The 16153-nt window shown below is 37.3% G+C and overlaps 1 protein-coding gene across 6 annotated transcripts in view; it reads right to left on the minus strand.

The window, feature by feature from the left end:
- Pde7b (phosphodiesterase 7B) overlaps window positions 1-16153 on the minus strand; it is a 307395-nt gene that overhangs the window by 35318 nt on the left and 255924 nt on the right. For all 6 annotated transcript variants that reach the window (XM_010626564.3, XM_010626562.2, XM_010626565.3 and 3 more), the window contains 2 exons: window positions 2507-2658; window positions 1585-1648 (listed from right to left, as the gene is read on the minus strand). In XM_010626564.3, coding sequence (XP_010624866.1) covers window positions 1585-1648; window positions 2507-2658 — 216 coding nt within the window. The remainder of the gene's footprint in view (window positions 1-1584; window positions 1649-2506; window positions 2659-16153) is intronic.

Genomic DNA, 16153 nt, shown 5'->3' on the forward strand with positions numbered 1-16153 from the left:
TTTTTTTTTTTTTTTTTTTTGGTACCGCGAATAGCTAAATCCCCGGCCCATACACTTTCCGTTTCTCATACTAGAGAAACTATTCATAAACCACGGTATTTCTTAACAGTTGTAGCCTATTTTTCTTCCTCTCAGGTGACTACGAGATATTTTAGAATGCAAACCAGCGGAGTTACAAACCTGAAGTTGTAATAACTTGTAAGCATTTAAGAGCTAGTGTTTATTTAAGAATAATGATTTTGAATTTTAAAAACCCTAAAGAGTTTAAGACTTTGAATGGACCAGGCTGGGTGTCTTGAATGGAAAACCAGAAGTTCCCTAGGCACACTCTCTCAGGGTACCTCGTTTAATGTGTCTCTGCAAATTATACTGTCTTTGAATTCTTTCACAACTCTCAAGTTAGAGATAACGAGTAGCATCACAAGTGATTCATGCCCACAGACTCACTAATGAGATTGGTCTGGTAGAAATACAGCTGATTTCCCACTCTTGATTTTTCCCCTACTTATTCATTTCAGCATTTCTTATTGCACATAGGTGTGGGTTCTTTGAATTCTCCTTTTGTACAAATGATAGCATCTCACCAGATCGCTAATCAATTGAGTTAATTGAATCTTTGATATATTTTCATTTCATATTTTGATTACAATCATAACTGTATTCTCTTTTAAACAAATACTAGTTGACAAATTCTTTTGTCAACAGTTTAATTTCATTTGTCAGTATCCATTTCTCAGTTGATTTGAGCAGAGTGAAATGCAAGGTTATGGGATCCATCACCTTCAGTCCAGTTGCCTTTCCATAGTGTAAAGATCCATCTATGACCTTGAGTGCACATCGTTTGCTGAATAATGGAATGATGACAAAACCATAGGTAATGACTTAAGGTACAAGTTTGGTAGGTGATAAGACATACCAACATCAGCAGTAAGTCTAACATCATCTGTTGGCTCCCTAAGCTTCTCCACGTTTGTTTAATGGACAGATAAAATATATTAAGATGTCATTATTTTCTTAAGGAAGGCTTTTATGGGCTTCAAAACTTAAAAAGCGAAACCAATAGGAATGTTTACTTTCCTCTTCAGGTGCAGCCTAGGCTTTTACATTCTATTCTTAGCAGTGTTTTTTTTTTTTTTTTTTTGGATGTTGGCAAACGTATGTGAGCATTACCTGTAATAGGGCAGACGCAGAGCCCTTTAAAACACTGTGTAGCCTGCCCGTAAGTCAGGACCAAGGAGATATGCTTTTGTGTTTCCAGTTTTCATCAGCTAACAATGAACTTCCTACTTTTGGATGTGGCCAAAGTATTTTCTCAAAGAAAGACTCTAATCTGTGGTTTCCTAATTCTTTTGGGATTATCAAGGTCAGAAGGAAACTATCCTAAGATTCTAAGGCTAAATTCAGTCTCATTCGTCATTTGAATCATTTTTCCCTTTCTCTGGTCCTTCTCGAGTGACTATAGATTTATAAAAGTGGGGAAAGAAGAAAAAAAGATTAACAGGTTTAAAAATAAATTTTGTTTCTCGTGAAATGAATCCCACTTTATGGTGTGTATTTGAGTGAGAATTCTTTTGGGTAACTTACCATTTGTCAAGCGATCAAACAAGAAAATGTCAAAGTCCCACATTCCCACTTTGGAGAGCATATGCTGAAAAGGCAAACAAAAAATAGCACCCAAATGAATCACATCGAGAACCAAACATTTACTTTGAGACATAGTGAATTAAACAATTAAAAAGTTGGAAATAGCACACACACTATTCTCTGTGTATAACTGGTTTGGAGTAAATCAAGTCTTACTCCACTCTCTAACAACAGTTTAAGGGACAAGCTCTGGACTTTAACTGCTTGACTGTTGTTACCTGTGTCTCTTCCTGATGGTGGGAACTTGGCTACAACCCTTAACTTCTCTGTGCCCCAGTTTCTTCATTTGAAAAATGTGGCTAATGCTATGGACTCCGAGGATCCGCTATAGAAACACTGTAAAGTGCTTGGTGTGGTGCTCATTCACAGGGAGCCCGCGTGTTGGTGTCTGCTAAACTGTGGTTCAGTAAAGTTTCTACGCCACAAACTACTGTACATTGAAGGATCATGAGGAGAGAACGATTGCTGAACACGTTATTCTACTAGGTGGCCTGAATGAGGAATGAACCACTGTATAGGAAACTGAAGAGTACGTAATCAACAATATTAGATAATTTAAAGGCTTATTGTCCAATGAATATTTATCATTATTCTTTTCTTTTTAAAAATATTCCATGCTTAGAATTGGATGTTGACACAAAAGCCACAGTTGTAGAAACTAACTTATCTAAAGTTCCCAAAACTGCACGCACTTCTTTTCAAATGGCTATATTTGAGGAAAAAGTCCAGATGTGTTGAGTAATTAACCCAGAGTCACAGAGCTCCTCGAAGCAAAGCAGTACTCAGACCCAGGTGTTGTCAGCTGAGGACAGGCTCTGGGCCACTTGGCTACTGCAGGGATGCAGAGGGGAGACTGGCTTACCCTGGCCTGTCCAAGGTAATCTTCATCCAGCAGGTGGAGAGGGGCTTGTGGTATAATGCCACGTAGCAGCCGTGAGGCATGGAAGTATCTTTGGAAACTTAACAGTCTTTTCACCTTTTTCTTGGTGCCGATTTCCCCTGAGTGTGTTGTATCTGCGGGAAGTAACCAAATGCAGAAGTTGAAATATTTAAAAGGGAGCTTATTTTATCCACAGTGTAAACAATGATGTATTCAAAGGAGGGAAATTTAAAAAATGCTCTCAATACTTTGAGGGCTAATGAGTTAAATATATTCTAATACTACATTGGAGTTCTTCTAAAACACAAATTTTATTTTTTATATGGCATTTATTAGAATGTCAAGATATTTATGAAAGCATTTTTTTTTTTGGTACTGGGTGTTGAACTCGGGTTCTTGCACTTGTGAGGCAGGCCACCAAACTGCTGAGCTAAATGCCAGGCCCATGAATGTATTTTTAGAAGGATGGAATATATAGATTACAATTTCTTTTATTTACTTATTTATTTTTGCTGGAATGTGAGATCTACACACTTCTGCATGCATTTGAAATGAGTATTTTTTTCCCCTGTTGTATTGGAACCGAGACTCAAAAATTTAGGTCAAGTTCTCAGTCCACACTCTCTCCACGCTGATGAACTCTTTCCCCTGAATTGGAAGAGCTGTGAGGAGAATGTTTCCTAACAAGAAGCAGACTGGCTAGGATGCTTGCTTTCTCTCATCTAAGTACTAACCAGGCCCAACCCTGCTTAGCTTCCAAGATTAGGCATGTTCAGGGTGGTATGGCCATAGACAGGATGCTTGCTTTCTAAGAGAGCACATTCTCTTGTATATTTTAGTACTCGCATCAACTTGACTGTGACATCGTGGTGGTTGTCCCGAAATATGCCAGGCATATTATTTGAATGTCTGTCAAGGTATGTCTTATCTCAGCCGGAGTTTTGTGAGTCACTCTAGGGCCACGTAGGTGATATCTGCTGCCAGTTTTGAACATAGAAATAATTTAAGAATCGAGTAGAGAAATGTACAGTAAATTTTGGTTTCTGTCATAGCTTCTCCCATCTCCCCCTTTCCCCTTTGGAACTCAAAATCACAACTAATGCCAGCAGCAGCGGAAACAATGGGCACTCTTGATGGCAGTGAATGACTAGCATCTTTCAGTACTTCGGTGGTATTATGCATGCAAATGCACAATTTAGGACTGGCAAGACCTACCGTTCTCTGGAAATGGTGCCTGATTAAAATTATTTTTATTTTAAAGTGGCTCTAGATTTCATCCATGAAAAGTGAATAAAAAAAGATAGGGAGGTAAGTAGAGTATAACCGAAGTGTTTAAGCACACTTCAACAGTAAAAATGGTATATATGGACTCCATTCTGCTGGTGGGTTCTCATTTGTGTGATTTTATTAAATCAAAGTAAGGATAAAATTATTTATTCACTTATTTAAAAAAATGAACGCTACCTTTGGAACAGGCACACTTCTAGATGCTTCAGTAAGTTCTAGATACTGCAGTATCTATCTAGAAAAACCGATATCTCTTCCCTCACGAAGCTTACATTTTGAAAGAGAAAGACACTGTATAACACACAAATAAATGAATAAATTATAAAACCTATTGGAAGGTGATAAATATAGTGGGGGGACAATAAAGCAGAAAATGGGATCAGAGGTTCTGTGTGGGAGGGCGGTAGTCAGCAATGGTTTAGGAGAGGGTACAATTTGATGAAAACTTGAAGGAGATGGGGTTGGCTGGAATCTGGGGAAACCCTTTCTACACAGAGCAATCAGGTCCTGGCGTGTGGGAGCAACAGCAGTTTCCATGTGGGTGGAGAGGAGAAAAGGAGAAAGGGGAGAGGGAGGGAGGGAGAGAGAGAGAGAAGGAGGGAGGGAGAGGAGGGAGGAGAAGAAGAAGAAGAAGAAGAAGAAGAAGAAGAAGAAGAAGAAGAAGAAGAAGAAGAAGAAGAAGAAGGAGAAGAAGGAGAAGAAGGAGAAGAAGGAGAAGAAGGAGAAGAAGGAGAAGAAGGAGAAGAAGGAGAAGAAGGAGAAGAAGGAGAAGAAGAGGAGGAGGAGGAGGAGGAGGAGGAAGAAGAAGAAAAAGAAGAAGAGGAAGAGGAAGAGGAAGAGGAGGAAGGAGGAAGGAGGAAGGAGGAGGAGGAGGCAGCGGCATGGAGAAGAGCAGAGAAATTAGCGGAGCCAAAAAAGGATCATCATATGAAGAAAACATCTTTTCTTGGAACCCTAGTGAGGAAGTGTAGCACGGAGGAAGGTATGATCTCAAGAATCTCAGGCATGGTGAAGACTCCAATTGACCAGGAACTACGTACTTTGCAAGGGCACATTTTATTATATGTCTACAAGCAATGTCACTCTGAAAGCAATGAGCGCGTCTATCACCCTAGTTTTGGTTTTCAAGTACAATTTTTTGGCTAAAAGGAATCAGATTATGTTGGTGACATGGCTGGCCAATTCTAGGACTGGGACAGGAAGGTATGAGATGAATTGTAACATCTTGTTTGGCCAGAAAACAAAGGAGCATTTGAAAAATGATAAACTCATTTAAAAATGATGGAGGAGACAACTTTTTCTTTTTCTTTCTTTCTTTTTTCTTTTTTTTTGTACTAAGGATCAAACTCAGAACCTTGCGATTATGAGGCTGACGCAGTGCCACTGAGCCAAATCCCCAGCCTGGGAGATAACTTTTAAGGAGTCCTTCTGAACAAGTATGGGGAAATTTGAGCTTCAGAACAAATAATGGACTGAAATAGAAATTGATGAATCCATATCATATATGCAAGTGAGTAAATACATTAGAAAGGAAGCTGTTCTCTGTAGAACATGCCAACGAATGCATATAAAAGAAATAATATAGTTGGGACATTATCATTTTGCATTCATCACAGTAATAACAAAGTCATGCCAGAATGCTTAATGGATACTAAAATTATAAAGGAAAACTTAAAAGGCTGCAAGGATAATTACATAATTTCAAAGCATTTCTCTGCAGATGATTTAGTGGGAGAGGAATGAAAAAAAATGGACAGTTGTTAGTGATAAAAATACAGGGTGCACTGTCTTCACTGGCATTCAATACTCATGGGAGAGAAAAACTGACATTTTGCACTTTCTGGTGTAGGTCATGAATTGCAATGCTCCCTACCCCAAAATGCACATCTGACTCAATAATGAGGAAACATCAAAAAACCCAGCTTGAAGAACATGCTATGAAACAATCAGCTTGTGCTCTTAAAAAAATGTCAACGTCATGAAGCATAATGACAGCATCAGGAATTATTTCATCATAACAGCTCCCAGAGATATTACCCTAGGTCTAGTGCCTGATCCTCAAATGGACCCTGGGTCCAGAGAAAAATTTCCATAAATAACAATATTGGGATAATTTCTGAAATTTGGATATGGACCTAAGTATGAGATGATTTACAAATTTCTTGAACATAATAGTGGGATTACACTCGAGAATGCCCTTGTTCGATAAGAAATACAGGCTGAAACATTTAGAGATAAAGGGACATGAAGTATACAACAAATTCTCAAGTGGTTAAGACAAGAATCAGCAGCAGTAAGGCAAATATTGCAAAATACAACAATGATGCTTATGAAAAAATATACATGATTTGTTTGATCCTTAAAAAATTACATAAATTTAAAATCATTTAATGATAAAAAATGTAAGATAGTGGGAAGACAGAAATTTGAAACAACATCAAGTACAGGCAATTCTCTTACGGAATTTTACTGCTTAGGAGAATAAGGAGTGTGATGATAATTCCATATAGAATGGAATCAGTTCCCTGAATGAATAAATTATTTCTATGTTATGAATAAGGTAAATCTAAAGGGAAATATTGACTCAAGAACCCATCCCTTTTTTTATATTCTATGAAAGTTCTCATATTTTAAAATATTACAGGAAAATTTCCTTGTAATTGGCAGTACGCCTGTACTTAAGAGAATCAGAAGCCAATGAGATAACCCTGAATCATGGAAATATGCCACAAATATAGCAAATTGAAATTATAGATGATTTCTTTTTAAATCTTCTGGTTTTTCAAGTAATATGGCACTGTAAGCTGATTCATAGTTAAGATAATTATATTTAAATTAAGTTACATTTGGTAAATATAGATGACAGGAAATAAAAGGTTACTATTCACTGAAATTCCTATTTGGACCAAAATACTGTATTATTGAACCAATGACCATATGAGCTGGAGATATTAAGGTTGGAGCCATTTTTATCCTTAAACCAAACAAGAAAACAGAAGGATTTTCACCTTTCCCGTCTACTTTTTAAACCTTGTAGTCAAATGTTCATTAACATGACAGGCTGTAGATCCTTTTTGATTTTTATTTAAAGTTTTGATATTTATTTCTCGTGAAGTTTTTGGGGTTAATTTTTATTTTTAAAAGTATTACATGAGGAAGTTATATTTGCTGATGGACTCTTGAGTTATTTGGTAGCCTCTTAAATTCAGAACCTGAGGGTATTGCTCCATTCCCTCCCTCTAGTCCTCATCTTGCCTGTATCTTTGAAGTACAGTACAAGCTCAGATAATGTAACAAATATACACTAATTAAATAAGTCTAGCCAATAAGTCTTTTCATAGTTAATTTTTATACCAGCCTGTGTGTGTGTGTGTGTGTGTGTGGTGCATAAAGGTATTTGTCTTGAGCAAATTCAAAGTCTGACAACTAATTAGTTGTCATGATGCCTATTCTTTATTTCAAACTTGATGTCTGAGATGGGCAGGCAGACATCTGTCAAGTTGCAGTATTAGTTGGTGGCCAATGTTTTTTTAAAAAAATGTCAGTGACTATGCCATTTAGCACCTCTGTATAGTTATTTAGTCAACAAGAAAATGATTCAGAAGTGATGCTACATAGCTGTTTATGAAAATAATAATGCTTAATTTTCTAACGTGAGGGCATAGATAAAACTAAATGGAACAAATTCTGACGGCTACAGGCTCATGCAATAATGCAGAAAAGTAAAAGATATTAATTAAAAGATAAGTAATTAATATTAATTACTTATCGATCAACTGTCAGTTAAGGAGCATTTTGTGCTAAGTGATATAATGAGAAACTAAGAGCTAGTGATACAGTTGAGAGAAAGAAATACACAAGGAAACTATCTGTAAACGAAGCACCATTCTATATAACAGAACTAGGTGCTGCTTTCTGAAATGTGTTATACAATTGCTGAATAAGTTCTGAAACCTTTGTTTCCAAAAATACTTTCAATGGATACCTACCATACTTACTTTGATAATTAGGAGTATGATGATATGCATTTCTGCATAGAAATCTAAATGATTAGCTCTGCTAACTGGTCTTACAGATAGCTCAGCTAAATTCAGCTTAGGAAAATCTATGGAATCTTAGTAATGTACTTAGTAATGAGATGCTAAATTTGTTTAAGACATTTATGCAATAAAAAGTTATTATTTAGAAGCATAAACAGTTATTTTAATGCATCATTGTTTGGATTTTATTGTTCTATGGTCCTCATTTGCAATATTTACACAAAGATGCTCTAGAATGGTCCATCACTGAATCTTGTATAAGCACTGACCTTAAATTTATTTTCTGTTCGCTTGTTCCTTTCTGAATATTTCAAATATGTATGTATAACACACTTTTGCTCTACTCTGGTACTAATTTTATGGTTATGAAGTTTGTATTGGCACTGATGGAATGGTCATTTTAAAATTTTACAAGTTGGGGTTGGCTTAAATGCAAAGAATGTTAATAAAATTATTTTCGTTTTTGAGGACCTTCTCTGTAGCATATTTTCATTATGAAGGCTGATGAATGTTGGTACCAGGAAAAAGGGAGAAAGATTAAGCCTCATATAAATACAGTATTTGTGAAGAAAAAGTTACAAGTATGCCTATATGATGAGGCTTTGTGTCGACTGTGTACCAGGCTCCCTGCACAATGTATATGTCAGCTGTGGGTAGAAGCCGAGCAGTTGGTAATGGATTCTGTTGTCACTCGGGGGATCCAAGGACAAAGAAAGTCTGTAGGTTTAATGGCTGCAAGCAGACATGGAGATCCAACTACACAGACCTAACATTAGCACTTTTGAGCACTAGTCCAATGGAATATCTCATTAATATTTTGACAAATGCTCCATGCTTCTAATTGTGTACTAATTATTATAATGAAATTCCTTGCTAGCTTAGTGGCTATTTGTAGCCTTTTAAAAAAATTCTTTTAGGACTTTTAATATATCTTGTACCTTAGAGTTATTGGTTTAAATGACTGATTATACCTAAGGTCAGAAACCATTTCATCAAATTTGTGATTCCTGTAATCTAAAGCATAATCATATATATAATGGAAATAGTAAAAAAAAATAATGCTAGCATTTCCCTGTTCTTTTCATTTTTTATATGCAGGGCCTTTGAGCTCCTTTCTTCCAGATCTTCTTAAAGTGATAACAGATTGCTATAACCTATGGTCATCCCACTGTCTACACGTGTTGAAATATATTGTACTCCATTGATACATTCAACTATTACATGTAATAAAAACAATAAATTTAATTACTTCATAGCAACATCATCATCAAATGCCCTTTTAAAGTAATAAACCAATTTATAAAAAGCAAAATGATAAAACTCATGTATTAGTTTTTGAAATAATTTTTTAAATGAATCCTGAAATAGTGTTGCAGGACCCACCTTCCCGCCAGGCCCCTTGCTTTAATTGACCACTGTTCTAACACTCAGTAGTGCCCAGGATGGTGCAAAGTTTGCTCTCATTCACAGGTCTGGTTTTCTTATTAGACTGTAATTTCTTGAAGACCAGATTCCTGTTAGTTTTCCACAATGTCCTGAAAGTTATAGGTGTGAAATGCACGTGGACAGAATTAAATTACTTTTCTGATGTGTGTGCTACAATCCAAGTTCAAGAATGCTAACCCTGGAGAGATCAGGGTGAAATTTCAGTTTTTCAATATTCAGCTTTTAAAAAAGATGAGACAAAATTAATTAATTTAAGTGTCCTGAAGCACAAGCACAGCTTTTTCTCCCTTTTACACATTCTATTATTTCAGGGTTTGTGTTGTTGTCCAGGATTACAGTTGTATTCAGTGCAGACACAAGAGATCCTAAGATTGAAGCAATCTAGAGTAAGATGTAGTTGCACTGTAGGAATAATTTTTAAGTAGCCTACTTTAAGAAATGAAAAAAATAATGAGGCTGTGTGTATAAAATAGCACTGATAGGTTTCCAGAATTTACAGCAGAGAGTTCTAGTTTTTTTTTTTTTTTTGACAAGGTGTTAAAGATGTCAGTCTCCAAATGAGACTAGTACTCATTTCAAGTTATTAAACACTTCGATTCATTTTCATGTGTTGTGACCAAATTTCATAATTTATTCTTGGCTGTAATTACTTCAGTATTCAAATCTCCCTTTTCACAATTTAGCATCTTTAGACACTAAAGTTTCCATTTATTCATAAAAAGAGCCAGCTGCCAAAAATTCATTTGAAATAAAATACTGTGACTCCTCTAGCCTTGGAGAAATAATCCATTGGTCAGAAATGGCCATAGTTTGTTTCCCCCTCTGCATATTCTCAGAGTCAAGATATGGTGAGTAGAAACCAATGACAACCAAATATATTATGTGATCCACAACATCATCAAGTATGGATATTTTCTCTCATGGCTGGACATGTTCTTTAGACAAAGTCATGGCCAGTGACTTCTGACACCCTGAGCAACTTGCCTGAGCTAAAACATAAGTTCTTTAATATCAAGAGTATTTGCTTGGCTCAGACATTAACAGAAAAGTAAGAATACCAGTTGTGAATATTAAAAAAAATACACAGAACCTATACAAAAAAAAAAAAAAAAAAAAAAAAAAAAAAAAAAAAAAAAAGGAAGGGAGTGGAAAAAGAAAGGACAGGAAAAATACCCCAACAAAAATAAATAAAACACATGATCAATTTAACATTTAACTTGGAGTTGGAAACTGATTTGACTTTAAGGGATTTAAGATGTTATTTTAAGTCCTACATATGTAGGTCTTGAATAGAAGGTTTTAAAGCCCCATGACATTAGTTCTTCTGTGTACAAAAAACACTCACGACTTCTTGATGGCTGTCACTAGGAGAACAGCTTTGTTTCAACACCACCACGGAGTGGGAGGAGGAGGAGGAAGAGGAAAGTCTTTCAGGCGGGGTAAAACTGTTCCTCTAGATCTAACTTTTTAACATTTAAGTTTTTTTTTTAATTGCTATTTTTTTCTTTCATGCTTTTGACAGTGACAAGAAAACCAACATGGCTGATCTGTCACAGAACAGCAGGGATTTCTCCTCCTCCAGCGGTCTGCATCACACCTGCTGCATCAGCGGCAGGGAAGTGTTCAAGGGGGTCAGATGCACATCCTCTTCATCCGCACAGTGCACTGATTTTGGCAAAAGCTGTTTTTAGCTTATTAATTTGCCTGCCATAAAAATCCATTCCAACCAATAGCATATGACTCTAACTTCAGGGTTCGGGAACAGTTGCAAAAACGATTGTTCCCCCTTCTTAAGGAGGGAAAAAGTCACTAAGCTCTTAAGTCTTCTTTGAGCAGTAAGATTTCTTACAATCCCATTTTGAATGAAATTTAAACGAATTAGTAAGAAGCAGATCGAATTTCCTCAGTCCCAAAGAAGAAATATGTGCCAGGCACAATGCGGTTTTATTGAGCCCTTTGCTTCTGAGTTTGAAATGTTTAACAAATCTAGAGTTTTGAGGGCAATGGTTTGTGGTAAGCAAATTGAGGCAGCTGAACTTTTAGTTGATTCTATGTCTCCAGAGGTTAAAAACTGCTGCCTTAACTCTCTAGTTCTCAGCATATATTTAAAATAAATGTGGTCTTTTATCTGAGATATATGTTTGGACTGTTAGGTCTCACTGCACAAATTCCAGATGTATGTTGTAATGGATTCTGCTTCTCTCCTCTTCTGTCTGCCACTTCCCAGCTCCATCCTAGAATACTGGACTAACCCTTTGCCTCTAGTCATCTGCCTCTATCCATCTCACCCACTACTGACTTATTTATTCCTCCAGTGCAACTCCTACTGTGTCAGCCCCTCTGCTCCAAATCCTACAATGGCTCCCTAATGTCTACTTAATTAGGTTTACATTATTTACTCTGGCATGTGTGGCCTTCCACAAGAAGACGGCAACTTATTTTTCCATTTTTATCTCCCAAAGTTTCCCTGCAGACAAATAAGTCTCCGCTCTTGTTGTCCCCATGGTTTTTTGCTTCAATATGCAATCAAATGCCATCTCCAATCGTTAAAGCACTTCCCACCTTCAGCAGCCCCTCAGGACTGCTTCCTCACTTCAGGGTGAGGTGCATTCAACTCTCCTGTGAGTCCTAATGCTTCGCAGTTGGTATTCTGGCAGCTTAGCTTGCCTTAGTGAGGAAATGCTGCACGCTCTTGTAAGAGCTGCTGGGCAGGGCCAATTGTTATTTATTGTGGTGCTTGGTTTGAAAGTCTTCGTTGAAAGAAGGAGCGAAGGAGTGGGGTGAGTATTGGCCGAAGTGTAAGTGCTTTTCTTAACTAGCACAGCACATTACCTGGCTACCATGCATTCGTTAAACTGAACTCTCTAGAGCAGTTATGATTCATTTATCAAACACGACAGATGAGGTAATCCTCAGTTGAAGAATTTGAACCTCTCTTTTTTGAATTTGTTGAATTTGCTGGAATGACTATAAGTACATTTTTAGAATGGTGATAGATTTGTATTGAATTTACTTTACCCACTAGCAGATGCTTGACTAGGAATTTTTATCATCAAAAACTTGCAGAAAAAGATCTCTTATGCTATATTCTCTGGAAAGAAAGTGCATCGTGTAAGTATGTTTTCCCTTGTAGGTTGGTTCCTTCAATTATATTTCATGCAAGTGAATCCTCTAGCTTAATTAAGTGGGTATTACACATTATATAGAGTCTAACAGTTTACATGTAAATATCCACTCTTAGTTCAACAGAGAACTGTTCCAGATGTTTACCTGTGCATCAAGACTGGCCTCTTATGGGCCATGGTTCTGTGTGGAACATAGTGGCACTCTAGTAAGCATATCGATAGCTCTCGGTGTAGGTCATGCTTAAGGAACAAGTCATGAAGACAAGAAGAGGCAATGGAAAGCTATATGTTTTTACACTGAAGTAGCTCAGAGAGAAGAAGGACTTGTTTTAGATGATTACTGTAGTGCCCACCTGCATGGGTATCTGAGCTGGCACTGGAGGCAAACAGATGTACTTCATCTAGAACAGACACAACTGGCTATTTCATGTATTCAGTCATAGCAAGAACAGGACTTGGGACTAGGGGTGATGTAACAGCAAAATATTGAGCACCTACGAAATGATTTACATTTGTCGTCTCATTTAATTTTTATAAAAGTGGGTATTGTAAAGTTGGCATTAATAAGTACATATTACGGATGGATAAACAGACTCAGAAAAGTTTAGTAATTTATCCAAAGTTACAGTTAGTAAGTAGCAGAGCAGGGGCTGGAATCTGGGCTTGTATAATCTAGAAGATGATTCTTTGTTCATTATATGCTGCTAAAAAGGGCAGAGTAGTGAACGTATGACAGTCTAGCACAAGACCCTACTTTCTCTGGGGCACAAGGATGCATTAGTACTTAAGGGATTTCAAATTTTTTCCTTAAAAAAGTATAGTAAAAGAGAAAAAATAAGAGAAAAGGGGAAAAATGGAAACAAAGTCTTTGTAAATAGGGAAGAGTGGTGTGGGGAAGGGAAGTTAGGGGAATGGGGAAAAAATAAGAACCATCATGTAAAGGTACAAGATTCCAATTCTGAATGTAACTGTATTATAGATCTAAAATGTACCAATTAAAATGTTTTAAAAAGTATAGTAAAGTAACTAAATTCACAAAGGCAGAAAGTAATTGTTAGGGGATGGGAGAAATGAAAATAGGAAATTGTCCAGTGGGTAAAAAGTTTTGAAAGTATAAGAAAAAAATTCTAGCGATCTGATAAACATTATACTTACAGGTAACAAGAGGGTAAAAATTGAATAGGGTAGACCTCCTATGTTATTTACCACAGTAAAAGTATACTAAAAAAAAAAAGCCAATGAAAGACAATTTTAACACAACTCATAAGTATAAGCCTTTTAAAAATCTATAAAAATTTAATTAAAGGTTGAAGATTAAATTTGGTATCATTGAACAGGGATGAGAGATACTGAAATACCAATCTTGAAAAACAGCTTGTAAATTAACTAGAAAACAACTAGAGAAACCGCTTCATGGCAAAATTTGGAATGATTCTATGTATGTAACTTTCCCTGTTGTCACTAAATGTACAAATGTAATATTAGGAAATGAATAATAAATCACTTGTGGGTTTTAAAATTGAAAACACATGTCTTATTGACATCGACTTAATGTGATTTGATTATTATGTTGTTACCCAAAGAAATTTACAGACATTGGTTGGTGCCTGCAGCTTTGGACAAGACAAACATTTTTTGTTGTGTACATAGAGCAGAGCAGCCACTTGTGGGGAAGGGAAAGAGTGGGAGGTACTTGGGCAAACAGGCTGCTCCAAATTAAACTCTGACAGGATGTGCATTGGCCTCTTGTTTAACCATTTGGGGGCCTGAAAGTCACCTAAAATTGTACCCAATGGGCTATTTGCTGATTGAGACAGCGTCTCAGAGCCTAATCTTACTTGTGTCATGTGGCCCATGGTCTTCTTTCCTTCCCTCTAGAAACACCTTTATGTGTTTTCTAAATACTTCTAGCCGCCTTTGCAATGATAAGTAATATTCTAGTCAGGAATGTTAGTAAGTATATCTGTAATATTCTTCAGTGTAGTCAACGCACGAAATGGAAAAGTGCGGGAAGTAAAGTGAGTTTATCTTTAGCTATGTGGAAAGGATCTACCGACAAACACCCGTTGAGAACACACTGTGCAGGACAGTGAAGTACTTGAGTATACAGAACGTGCAAGACAGTGCTTCTGCCCTCAGCCACCCACATGATGGCACGGGGGGGGGGCTCTTTATTCTCTTTACTGCTTTTTACTATACTTCAGCTGTGATGGGTAGGAGAGGATTTTTAGTATAAAATGCCTAGAAATCACAATACGAGGTGAACAGTGTCAGCAAGAGGAAGTTATTTGTCTAGTGAGTGTTCCACTCTTAAGAATGCCAATAATTCACTTTGCCTTCGCCCTTGATGGAGTCAGAATTCCCTCATTCTACATAGGATAGAGGCAAGTACCTGGTATGATCTGGGGCATGTGGCAGGGCAGAGAGGGTGAGAGGACAGAGCAGTAGAAAAGGAATGAGAAAAAGGAGATCAAAAGAGACAGGACCTTCAAGTACTTGTTGGAGGTGGTCTCAGTGAAAGACATCTGCCCAATTTAGAAACAGCCCATTTGCCCATCAGTTGGAAACTGGATAAAGAAGATGTGGTTTTTCTATAAAATGGAATATTACTCAGCCATAAAGAATGAGAAATTAGATTCATTCATAGGAAAATGGATACATATTGAGGATATACTCCTAAGTGAAATAAATAAGTCACACGTGTAAATACCGAATAGTTTCTCTTGTGTGAAAAACTATAATCTTAAATAAGATCCTAATGGTATAATTGACAATGTGAAATAGGAAGAAAGGGGCTAAAGGTATAGGGAAAGTGGGAGGGGTAGGGGAAGGGTAATAAGGGAAAAGAAAAAATATGAGAAAATGAAAAATAGAAATGAAGTGTTTGTAAAGGGGGAGGGGAGGAGGGGGTGAAAGGAGGGCAGGTAAGGGGAAAAATGAGAACCAAGACCTGTCATGTAAAGGTACAAGACCCCAATGATGAATGTAACTGTACTGTATACCTAAAATGTACCAATAAACTCAGTGAGGAAAAAAATTAAAAAAGAAAGACATCTGTCCAGAGTTTGTGCTGAGGTTTCCCTTCCCTTTTCCTCTCTGGACTCATTATTGCTGCACTGCTCAGAACAAAGAGTGTAATTGCTGTGTGTGAACAAAGAGGTACAGAGGAGGGGGAGGCACAGATGTGACAGTTACAGGGCAAATTCGGCTAAGGACTTGTAGAGTGACCAAGGGGAAGAGTTGCTGTAGACGGGCTCACAACTCACGCTTCCCATCCTGTATCTTCCACAGACACGGACTGAGAGTTTCCTTTGCTCACACACTGGACCGGGTGCTGGAGAAACAAAGATTGACAAGATGCACCCTCTACACTCAGCTGGGTCCCTGATAAGAGGGGAAGCTCACTCCTCTTCCTCTGTGGCAGTTAACAGCTGAAGATAGTGGCCCTGGGAGAAATCTCCCCAAACCCTCCTGGTACCTCCAGTTATCTTCTATTTCTGCTGCTGTAACAGAAACCACAGTATGGGTAATTTTTAGAGAAGAAAGTTATTTCTTGTAATGCTTGAGGCTGGAAAGTACAAGGCTAAGGGGCCTGCATCTGATGAGGTTCTTTTTACTACATCATCACACATCCAGAGGCAAGGGATAACCACAGAAGAGAGTGCAGAAGGGGCCTGAATTCATCCTTTTGCCAGGGACCCACTCTTGTGAAAATGATAACTGCATTAGGC

The sequence above is a fragment of the Fukomys damarensis genome, unplaced genomic scaffold (assembly GCF_012274545.1).
Source record: "Fukomys damarensis isolate Sample0158 unplaced genomic scaffold, DMR_v1.0_HiC HiC_scaffold_14, whole genome shotgun sequence".
NCBI lineage: Eukaryota > Metazoa > Chordata > Mammalia > Rodentia > Bathyergidae > Fukomys > Fukomys damarensis.